This window comes from Nannobrachium achirus, assembly GCF_963921795.1.
Source record: "Nannobrachium achirus genome assembly, chromosome: 1".
Taxonomy (NCBI): Eukaryota; Metazoa; Chordata; class Actinopteri; order Myctophiformes; family Myctophidae; genus Nannobrachium; species Nannobrachium achirus.
The window spans coordinates 57,772,098-57,784,259 of record NC_137810.1 but is presented as its reverse complement, the minus strand read 5'-3'; the positions used below and the strand labels follow the sequence as shown (position 1 = coordinate 57,784,259).

The 12,162-nt window shown below is 39.5% G+C and overlaps 1 protein-coding gene across 1 annotated transcript; it reads right to left on the bottom strand.

Annotated features, from left to right (window-relative positions):
- Window positions 1–511: 511 nt before the first annotated feature.
- Window positions 512–11,844, bottom strand: btf3l4 (basic transcription factor 3-like 4). The gene is made up of 6 exons (XM_080724888.1): window positions 11,796–11,844; window positions 10,705–10,765; window positions 9,226–9,339; window positions 6,691–6,892; window positions 1,439–1,498; window positions 512–905 (listed from the first exon to the last, which is right to left on the bottom strand). Exons 2-6 carry the CDS (start codon window positions 10,756–10,758, stop codon window positions 859–861), a joined length of 477 nt encoding a protein of 158 aa, XP_080581014.1. The 5' UTR covers window positions 10,759–10,765; window positions 11,796–11,844; the 3' UTR covers window positions 512–858.
- Between the last annotated feature and the right edge of the window lie 318 nt (window positions 11,845–12,162).

Sequence of the window (12,162 nt, the reverse complement as noted above, 5' to 3'; positions counted from 1 at the left end):
CCAAGGACCCCTTAGTTGAGAGAGAGATGAACCGGGGACCCCCACAACCTGTTCATAGGTTCCATATGGTTTCATCTTTTGACAGCACAATCATCAGTGTATTTTGGATTCATGTCAATTTGTGTTTTCAGATATTTAACCACTTGAACGAACTGTCAATACATAATAAACTTGACCTTTCACTCTGTACTTAGTGTGCTCTTTTTCCCCTCTACACCAAAGCTCTTTGCCGAAAATAGCAGATCTACAAGCTCACGCCTCGCAGAGCTTGTAGATCGGCTATTTCTGGCTAAAGTTCTCAGAATAGGGACACTAGGGTTCAAGTGGTTCATATAAAAAAGGAGAAAAAAAAGTTTCTATCACACAAAGATTTGGAGGACCCCCTGTAGTAACTCTGAGGACCCCCCTAGGGGTCCCAGACCCCCTGTTGAAGACCCCTGAACTAAGGTGTCCAATTTAGCTAAATATAATGTTCTACATCACCGGAGCAATAACCACAGCACCATATAGAACACGTTTATCGCTTTTATTTTCAAGTTTCATAAACAAAACAAAAAATCTTAAGACTAGCTTTTATGACCACTGCCATCCTGCGGACATCGTGGTGACAGGTACTTTTTAACTATTGACCAAAGAGAGGGACTCCTTTTTTATTTCATTTTCTTTCTTTTTTTTAAATGCACTAGCCAGTCTGACAAAGACGTTCTTGGAGGCATTTGGGGAATAGAAAAGTCTCTGTTTGACGGGGGGGTTTAGGATTTGATATGTCTTGATAGCTAGAGTTAAAACACCAGGGGGAGTTTGATTTGCTTCACTGCAGTCCAATGTGTGTAGGAACCATGGTGGGGTTGGGGGACATCAGTTGGCCTCGTTCTTTGATGCTTCGTCAAAGTTCTCCACAAGATCTGCATGAGGGGAAAAAAACAATGTAGACAGAAAGGTTTTGACTGTGAAGTTAGAGAAATGTGCCCAAAAACAAAACAAAACAGCTATGCCAAATAATTGATATATTTTTAAGGAGAATTACGTACTAAATCGCTTACCTTACCTCTCGCGAGACTTAGCTCATCAGTGTGTTTAATAAACAGCAGAGAAGTACCGAAAAAAAGAGTACTTGGAGCGATGGAATAAGAGTATTTGGGTAAGCCCCGCTGCTCCGGTTGTGGGCTGGTGGAGTCGGCCAAAATGGACAATATTGCACATTTTGATAAAATAACACGTTTTTTTTAAATAAAATAACACTAAAAAGGTAAGGAAGTGATTTAGTCTGTAATTCTCCTATAAAAGCTACAGAACTTAAAAGAAAGACAGTAGCTACCATTAATGAATCTTTAGTTTGTAATTTCCACAGAACAGATTTGATCTATTTGTGATATTACATTGAATGACTTCCTAATGCATATCGTGTCCAAACTATGCTGAATACAGACAGTCTTACCTGGAACATCATCATCCTCCTCCTCAATGTCTTCTGCCTTTGGAGCTTTGCTGTCAAGAGCTGGAATAAGGAACAAGGGACATATCTTACTGCTTAGCTCAGGGATTCTCAACCTTTTTCATTTCCAGGACCCCCAGTTTGATAGGCCTACGGACCCATTTGATAAGATTTGTATGTCTGTGGACGCCAATCTACGCTTTAAACCCCTCAGTGTTAATTTAACTGGGTTGGTTCCTAACTAGGGATGGCCAACGGCTAACCGTTACCGTTAAACCGATAAGAAATTGGTTACCGGTAAGCACTAACGGTCAATTTTGACCGATAAAAAAGAAAAGAAAAAGGAAATCAACCCACGTGTCACACCAAAAGCCCCGTACACCAATATCTACGCAACATCAAGTCATCAACCATGCAACTACGCGCTGTGGTCACACATTTCTGGGACACCAATGTCTGTGTAACATCGAGCATTCACGCAACTGCGAGTCTGCGACGCGAGTCGTACACGCTGACTTATTCAACAAATGCTCCGTCATCGATTGGATTTTACAAAACAGACCCCGTCACATTGAATCCCGTTTAAGAAGAGCTTAAAACACAACTTTCTAATGTTACATGTTGATGACGTGAGGAACGCTAAAGTCGTCTTGGTTACAGAGTAGGATATGCGAAAATAACAAAGCTGAGCTCAGACTCGCAAATTCAATGATCGCTGCATCAGCACACACAAAACACGGGCGAGAGAGAAGAAAATTAATGAAATGGACATCACGTTTAGCCGATTCAACCATTCCAAAAGTTATACGATTGAAAGTTATTGTTCTACATACGAGCATCTCGCTGCGGCTGTTTAGTTAGGCGATAGCCAGGGAGTGCACAGAATGTTAGAGAGGCATGGGCTGAATGGCCTTTTGGTGGACAATTCTGTTGATAAAAGTTAAGGGCTCCAGCCCCCTTTGCTGTATGTGCGCACGTGCCTGGCGAAAGCGCATCACATTACAGACTGATCATTTCAATGCCACCGTTTCTTTGCAAAAACACATTTCTTTTAGAAAACATTTGTATTCTTGTTTCTCCTAGTTTTATTGTTTGTAATGTGTAAATATGGCACTTTATTATGGGGAAAACGGGTGTATTTCCTTTTTTAAATCGCTAAAATAGCGCATTTTTGAACACATTTCCTTAACGCATTTTTGAAGACATTTCCTTAACACTTGGGGAGCCAAACGCGTTCAGGGACGAGTTATGGCCACTAGATGTCACCCTGCCACAGGAAGTTATATCGTCGAGGGACGAGTCAACAAATAGTTAACTTTTCGAGACCGCAGCTTCCCTTTGCATGCCCTGAATCCATTACGTCACCCAGCCAGGGCAGGAAGCCCCCTGTCTCTCCCCACACGGAAGGATTTTACATGGCTTTAGATTCTACTTTGAAACATAAGAACGGCTTTATCTGAGAATGAGGTAAAAACAGCCCCATGGAGGCAGAGAGCTGATTGTTTTCACGGCGACACTTTACCGCGAATTTACCGCGATTTTTTTACCGCGAGTTTCGCGAGCGTTTGTAAACAAATGGAGTACCTCCTCAATCTTCTCTGGACACGCACGTGCACACGCACGAAGCTTGCGGGGCTCATCAAAACATAACGTAAGTCAATGGTGGCACCAGCAACAGCTATAAATGTTATAAACCTTGGCCGCCCATGTGTTAACGGTTAATTAACTGATAAGGCCTTTCGGTTATGAAAAGAATCTCCATTTGGCCATCCCTATTCCTAACTATCAATCATCTAGCTGGGGAATCCCTTCAATGATCTCCGGGGGCTCTTGACTAGGGCTGTCACAATTATTACATAATCGTCTAATTGTGGTTATTTTGCATAATCGTCATAATCGTTTCCATGTTGAAAAAGGATCATATCTTTTTTTTAAAGTAAAAAATAGTGGAAATAGCAGATTTAGAAGCTCGCAACACGACGCGTTGTGAGCTTGTAGATCGGCTATTTCCACTATCAATGTTCTTTCTAAGTATGAAGTCAGTCATTTCTTTGTATATTTAGGTTATGTGTCATATCTACCATGTGCAAATTCAAAGCCTAAAAGCCAAACAGAAATCTTACTGTCAACGACAAATACACAATTAAATCGTTAATCGCAATTATTTGAGTGATAATTAATCGTCATGTAAAATGTAATAATCGTGACAGCCCTACTCTTGACCCAATGCAGAATCTCTATCGTCATTCATGACATCAGTATGGCAAATCTACGACTTATGACTTCAAATTTGGACAAGGATTCAGCCTGAACAGAGCATATCTGCTATTTTTTGGCAATTGTTCCGCCCCAAGATAATGTTTTGGGGATATTTTGATTAACGCAACAATATTGTATTATATCGCTATTTCTTTGGTCACAATAATCGTGATATGACATTTTCATATCGTCCCATCCCTACTACTACAAATCGACAGACACACAGACCCATAGGCGCCGGACCATGGACTGTTTGGGCTGGACTGCCACCCCACTTTTCAGGCTATCGAGCTTTTTTTTCTTTTTTTTCTGTATTTTTTCTCCTCGACCGGCGCGAGGGCAGTAGCCCCGCCCAGTGCGACCCCCAGTCACTCATGCTAATTGCTTCCAATACACAAGTCTGTCTGCTTACATGTTCCACCGGTTCTGAACTTCTGATGACGGCCAGGCTGCAGTGCATGGTAGCCTAAAGTAACAAATTAGCCTACATTATACTCAAGTAGCCTTAGCCTACTGTAAGTACAATTTTTAGGCTTTCTCAGAGGCAAATATTGTAGGCTACTTTTACTCCACTACAAATATTTGAAAACAGTTAAGTTACTTTGCAGATTTCGATTATTATAAAGGCATACATTAACCAGTTCAGTCTATATATTTAGACCATTAGAAATGAAAATACAAGATCACAATGCGACGCTTAGCTATAATTGTGAGCTTAGATCTGCTAAAATATTTGTATCTATGGTACATTTTTTAAAACCTGTGAAATGGGACGTTCTGCAAATGACTACGTTTTATTTATACAGTAGCTACATTTTGATACCAAAACGTCATGCAAGTATTTTGGACATGGGACTTCTAAGTAAAACATGTGAGTAGGTCTACTTTTCTTTTTTCTTCACTGACGGCCGGGCTGCAGCGTCGGCTCGGTCACTCTCTCTCTCCTCACTCAGTCGACTACGATGTAAAAGCAGTTCGTTCTAACTTTCACTATACAGCTGGAATTTCCCTTACTTTATTCACATTTAAACTTAATGTATTTTCTCGAAAATACATTGAGCGCAGCAGAGCCCTCATTCATGCCGAGATTACAGAAGGCATAACAAGGCATAGGCGTACAACATTGTAGGGCATAATAATTAATATTGAAATAAGAAAAGCAGGATAAAACAAGTTATGTATTGTGAAAAAGTTGAATTAAATTCTTAATCCAGAGCTACTAACAATTGTCATCTAACAACACATTGTGCTAGTGATTGTTGTGATAGTTATACTAAAGTCCGAGGTGTACGTTTGGTTACGGTTATGACGTCACCACCTGGCCACGCCCACATCACGGTCCCCTCACTATTTTACCACTGCCGGCGCCACTGCACAGACCCTCTCGTAGACGGCTAGACTCCAGCACCGTACAGATGCTCTTAAATTACACAAGTCCTACAAAAGTACCACCACGAAAAAACCTTTCAAAATCATGCTTGAAATATTTATGAATTTCACTTCAGTGAAAATGCACCACTTAGGAATAATTGCTTTCAAAGTATTTCTTGGGCAGGACTAACACAAATAGGGCTGTCACAATTATTACATAATCGTCTAATCGTGATTATTTGACATTATCGCAATTATTTTGTCATAATCGTCATAATTGTGAATGTTGAAAAATTTCAGAAATAGTGGAAATAGCAGATCTACAAGCTCACAACGCGTCGCATCGCGACGCGTTGTGAGCTTGTAGATCGGCTATTTCCACTATCAATGTTATTTTTTAAGCAGTAAGTTGTCAAATATGTCAGTAATGTATTTGTATATTTAGGTTATGTGTCATATCTACCATATGCAACTTCAAAGCATAAAAGCCAAACAGAAATGTAATTATCAACGACAAATACACAATTAAATCGTTAATCGCCAATTATTTGAGTGACAATTAATCGTCAAAATGTCATATCGTGACATCCCTAAACACAAGATCCAGTATCATATGGCTAGGACCCATGTGGAAATTACACATCTATCATGTGGAGAAAAACAAAGCATAAAAGAATCCCTACTAAACAAATGGTATCCACATGACACACACAACGACATCCCTGAAGAAGTTCATGAAAGATAGGTGTACATTTAATTGCTTAAATGTTTTAATTACTTTGGTATTGTAGGTACTGCATTTTGACAAAATATAGATTTGAGTGGAATGGAATATTCAATAGAGTACTAAGCCAGTGGTTTTCAAACTGTGCGCCTTGGCACACTGGTGTGCAGTGAGACAAGTCCATGTGTGACAACCACACATTATTTCAACATACAGATCTATGTAAAAAGAATATTGAATATTGTGTCAAAAAGCAGAAAAAAAAGCACCCCAAATCATCACTTTTCAGAAATGTCATGTATATCATGATACAATGAGGGATCCTTATTGTTTTTAAATCCTGTTGAATTGTTAATACAACAGATTCATTGCAGAATTCAATTTAAACCTGCATTTTGGTCTAAATCAGTAGTTCTCAAACTTTACAATGGCAAGGTCTCTCTCTTAACTCTGACAGTATACAAATGGAACCATTTGGTACCATTTGTATACTTAACTCTGACAGTATACAAATGGTACCAGATTTAATTGTGTTTTTGTCGTTGACAATTACATTTCTGCTTTTAAGTTGCACATGATGGTAGATATGACACAATTACTGACATATTTGACAACTTTAAACTTAAAAAAGAACATTGATAGTGGAAATAGCCGATCTACAAGCTCACAACGCGTCGCGATGCGACACGTTGTGAGCTTGTAGATCTGCCATTTCCACTATTTTTGACATTTTATTTAAATATATGAACATTTTTCAACATGGAAACGATTATGACGATTATGAAAAAGAATCACGATTATGTCCAAAAATAACGATTAGACAATTATGTAATAATTGTGACAGCCCTACATATCGCCCACCCCTACGCTGCCACACACCCTGCAGGACAGACAGACTCACCTTGCCGGGGAAACTGTTCTGCCAGTTTACGCAGGCTTGTGAGGCTGTCGGCGCCCAGCTGACTGAGGATGCCCGGGAGCATCTCTGTTAGCTGCTTGGTCTCGGCGTGGCCGGTGATGGCGAAGGTGTTGGCGGAGAGAGAAGCCTGCACTTTGGGGTTGTTGAAATGGATCACAGTGCCGTCGTCCTTGATCATGTTCACCTAAGAAAGGTAAAACAGTTAGGGTTATGCTTACAAAAGTGGCCTTCAAATGATTTCCAACTTTTATTCCATGTTGACGACAGTGAATGTGATGGCTCTGTGCTAAAGGTAGGACATCATGAAACTAGGGATGGGACGATAAGAAAGTTTCATATCAAGATTATTGTGACCAAAGAAATCGCGATTTACAATATTATTGCGATAATCAAAATATCCCAAACATCCATTATCATTCTGGGGTGGAACATTTGCCCCAAAAAATGGCAGATCTACAAGCTCACTAGGGATGTGCGCGTGTATTCGGTTATCCGTGTACACGGTTTGTAAACCACTATTCGTTTTGAAAATACAATTCGATTATTCTATTAAATATATTTTTAATTATTGAGATATTAACTTTATTAAACATTTAAACTCTGCGCCCATATTACTGTCTTCTCTTAATAAAATGTTACTTTTTAACAAGCAAATTAAGCAATCCCTTGGTTGATTTGCGGAGCATGACTGTCGGTGTCACAGTCTGACTGACTGTTGCGCGCTGCAGTGGTCGCACTGACCTGCAGTGAGTGTGCATGGCTGCACGCAGCCACACACCAGGCAGGCTGTCCGCTGCGCAAGTAAATTAATGGCAATTAAGCGACGTGTATCTTAAAGATACTGGATGTGAATCACTCGCCTGCACGCTGCATCTGTGATCCGGTCCATGAATTAATCCATATTTTGAGGTGAGAACAAGCCAAGGAGAATGCTTAATCATACATTGGCTGAGTATGGAATACCATTATGTAGCTAACTTTGAAGAGAACAGAGCTGTTGCTCAGTTACTATAGCGACTCCAGTCAGACAGACATCAGCTGTTGTAGCGACCAAGCTGAGACTGATGCGCTAATTATTGATCTGACCCAGATTCACGCAATGACGTAATTGATCAATTTGAGCAAGATTTCAATATTATATAACATTTTAAAAGGCTTTTATATACTCTTGATACTTTTTTCAAACGAGGTTTGCCCTAATAGATCGAAGTGCTCAGTTTTGGCTATTTTCTGTGTGAAATTACAATTAAAAAAAAAATAACAATTCATTTTCGTCTAGTCGAGTATTCGTTTACAAATTGTCGTGTACACGTCAGTGAAATTAGTCGCTAGGAACATCCCTAAAGCTCACAATGCATTGTGAGCTTGTAGAGCGGATATTGTTTGGCAAAGACATTTGATAAGAGTGGAAAAAAAAGACTGTATCAAGTAGGTATATTATAAGTAACTTTTACTAATTATAGAGGGTTTAAATGGTAGCGGACATGCAGCTCTGCAAATAAAGGTGAATTGATCCCAGTGCATGACGGAGGACAATATGACGATAAATTAAATCTCCACGATACGATTAATGTGAGTGTTTTCACCACGATAAACGATAATATCGCACATCGTCCCATCCCTACATGAAACACTATTTAATCAAGGGTGGTTTTCAAACAATTTAAGAAGGCTATGGGGTGCCAGGCAGCTCAGCCAATTCAATCGACATTATTGTCACATCACAGGTTAACATGTATACAGTAAAACAGTGGGTGGAATTCATTTTTGTGCAACTTCCATCGTTTTAGTTGTTTTCAAGAAGAGAAAGTAATTGAGGGAGGGGAGGCAGAGTGTTGGTAGGTCCACATAGCAGCAGGTAGTAGGTACGTACATGAGATTAGACATTAAGGTGCAAAAGAGAATCAGTGCATTGTACATGAGATAAGTGCAAACAGCAACATATTCGTTTTTAAGTTCAACCACATCTCTCTCTGCCTTTGGTGTCCTGTCTCTCTATACTTATACTTTGATATAAAGCACCAAAATGCAGGGAGAGAAAAAAAACTATAACGTACAAAATAATGCTTTAGAAGACTATGTCATACTGGACATGTGTGTGTGTTTAATCAGTGTCCCAAACATAAACAAATGTGGAGAAAAGAGAAAAGAAATATCAGCTGAGACATGCTTTTTTATTTTCTCTATGTGATTGACTCGGCTCTTCTTGATAGAACAAACAATAGATTTACATTAGTAATATTTGTGAACAACTGGAGTAAAAATAGACCCATATTTTTAATGGTGAAGTGCTAGAAAGTTCCAAATTGCATCATCTAAAAACTATAGCCTACTCTTTAAGAATTCATAGAAGTTTTATAACCCTAATTTAGATGTTAAAAACAATCACAGTTTAGGCATGTGTCACACACCAATTAAGGCTTAATTAAGAATGTAATTTCGCCTCTACTACAGCTAAATGGCTATATCAGTGAAACTCATTATTCCAGTCTGCAGTGCAGTTGTGCGTTCAATTACCTCCTCAATTCCAGCAATATTGTTGACAGCCAATTTCTTTAATGAACTCTGTAGTTTTTTGTCATCAGCTGTCGCTGTTCTGTGTACCACCTTCTTCTTCCTACGAGCTGATCCCTGAAACCAAAGCAGACATAATAAGCCCAGAACGCAGTTAAAGGTTTAGCTTGGGGCTGAGCATAGCTCACAAGAACGACTTGATTAATAATAGGCAGAATATCAGGGACGCAAGGGTCCTTACAAATGGAAGCATTGTTTATAAATGGTTCCATTCGTAAATTCACAATAGAGGGTATGCACAATGCATAAAGTGAATGGCAAATCGAGTGGCAAAGTGAGTTTAACGTTGTTTAATGTAATCCGAAAGGACTTTTCTGTTTGGATGTATGGGCTGTCAAGGCCAGAAAGTAGTTTTTTGCCATTCAGTAGGTGTTCCCGCATAACTTCCGGGTATGATGACGATATCACACGCATACCCTTTATAGACAGTTTTTTACAGTGGCATGCCTATCTTTCGCACGTCGATGCCTATCTTTCGCACGTCGAAAATGAATGAAATGGAAAGAAAAAAGAATGAAATGGAAAGAAAATAACACCACGCTCACAGAGGCGCTTCTTGCCTCTGTGAAAACAAAAATAGATCAGATATTGATTGGCTTCCTCATAACGTGAATCACGGACACCACGTTTCTTAACCGATGTGTCAACCATTCCAAAAGTCATACGATTGGTAGTTATTGCTCTACACAAATTCAGAGGAACTGGGAGGTGGGGGGAAAGGGTCGATCTACTTGAAGCGACGTGCAAATGATAGGCACACGTAGATATGAGTCCCATATCAAACTAGGGGCCCAAAGTGTTTGTTTCATAAAAACCCAGCGTAGGCATATTATGAGTTATATCTGTCAATAAATCCGAGCAGACATGTTTTTTTTCCTAAGTGTTGAACTTCGGAAGCGCTCGTCTTCTATAACGCCATGTCCCACTGCCTCTTAGGCTATGTGACATTTAGAACCAGCTGGTACACAGGACCGCTGAGTGACTTCCCACGAGCGCTTCCAAACTCCAGCACTTAGAAAAATATAATCACCTGAACTGAATTTCTTCACAGAAAGTAACTCATAACATGCATACGCTGGGTTTTTATGAATCAAACACTTTTCAGATAGAACGAGGATACTCCAAGCTTCCCATAGAACCCCAATATTTGTGAGCTTGACGTCGTTTAACACAATCAGATAGCAATAAACTGTTTTGATGCATTGGCTGCCTATGGGAGGTATTGCAACCCTAGATTCAACCGATTTAAAAGAAATCTAGTGTTGCAATTTGCAGCTAGCCTTAACTGTCTGTTTGACAACACCCACTTATCTGTGTCTTATCTGATCCATGACAGCTGATATGGTTATTGTGCAGTAATAACTGTGATCCCCACCTTGAAATATCAAGCCAAACAATGTGATTTCCTGGATGTCAACATACCTTTCCTCCTATCCGCACCTGGGCTTGAAGTTTGGCCAATTTCTCTTGATTCATGTTGTTACTATAAAACAGGTGTACAGTACATTGTGAACGTGACAAGATTGTGAAAATGTCAAGATAACCGATCACACACTATGTATTATTATAGTGATTAGCTCCAGGCATGCTACTAGTCTGCTTCCATCATGATTACTGGCCTTGCTGCGATATTAGCTAGAGTAGCTAGAGTAGCTACATGTAGCAAATAATGAGCTAGCAATGGAGCAGAGTGGATTTAAAAGCCCATCAGCCTGATATACATGCACAGAATGAATGCTGATGCATTCAATCGCACCGGGCATATACTGTAACAAGCAAGCCACACAAACCAGACACACCAGTGGTGTGCAGTAACTAGATACATTTACTCAAGTACTGTACTTTACAGGAGCATTTCCAAATTACAATACTTTCACTTCTACTCCACTACATCCTCCTAATACTGTACTTTTACTCCACCACATGTATTTGAAAACTTTAGTTACTTTGTAGATATAAATTCAAAAACATACATAAATTAAAAAAGAAAACATACATAAACCACTTAATTGTCTTTAGCCCTATTTTATACCTGGGCCGTTTGAAAATAGCCTATCTGAGCTTGTAGATCTGCTATTTTCCAATCATTACACATTACTTTTGGTGCTTTTAAGTACATTTTGATGCCAACAATTTCGTACTTTTACTCAAAATACATTTTGAATTCCCGGACTTTTACTTGTAACAATTATATTTCTACATTGCAGTATTGACACTTTTACTTTAGGTAAAACATTAGAGTACTTTTTCCACCACTGATGATAACAGGCAATGAAAGCCACACAAAGCAGACACGCTGATCATTCATGTCAACCTGTTATGATACAAGATGAAAACACAGCAGAGCCTGTTCAACACTCGACCACCTCATAAGCTGTCAATAAATACCCGCGTTTCCCAGACTCGTCGAAGTCCGTGAACCAAACTATCGGTCCGTACACCCTTTAAACTGTGCTAATATGTTACATATACGTGCGTAGAGCGGATAATTTAGTTGTATTATCAGTCCAAACCTGGTGTGAATGTGCACAGAGTCGACATGCGGCGGAGCGAAAGATGGAGGGGATGAGGACGATGTGACGTCACACACCATATGCTTGGTGAAGTCCGCAAAGCTGATAGAGGCCGCTACCGCCACCTAGGGGTTTCTGTGTGCTTGGTGGTGTCTCATTATACCATTGATTGAAGTATTAGAAGTTTGCATAGGGAAAGGTATTGATTGATTGAAGAATTAAGTTTGCAATAGAAAAAAGTACAATTTCATGACAGTATAAATCACTGGTACAAGGTCAACTAAAAGGAGATCCTAGAAAGCCGAGGCTTATTTCCAGAGGAACCTCACTTTAAGTAGCCTATCTCATATAACATTGAAAGACAAAC

Bases quoted from the DNA above. Each gene is read 5' to 3' on its own strand.
- btf3l4 (XM_080724888.1), bottom strand. From the start codon at position 10,758: ATGAATCAAGAGAAATTGGCCAAACTTCAAGCCCAGGTGCGGATAGGA. The intron at 9,340-10,704 runs GTATGTTGACAT...CTTTGGTTTCAG, and splicing joins AGGTGCGGATAGGAGGAAAG to GGATCAGCTCGTAGGAAGAA. The intron at 906-1,438 runs GTAAGACTGTCT...CCCCTCATGCAG, and splicing joins GGAGGATGATGATGTTCCAG to ATCTTGTGGAGAACTTTGAC.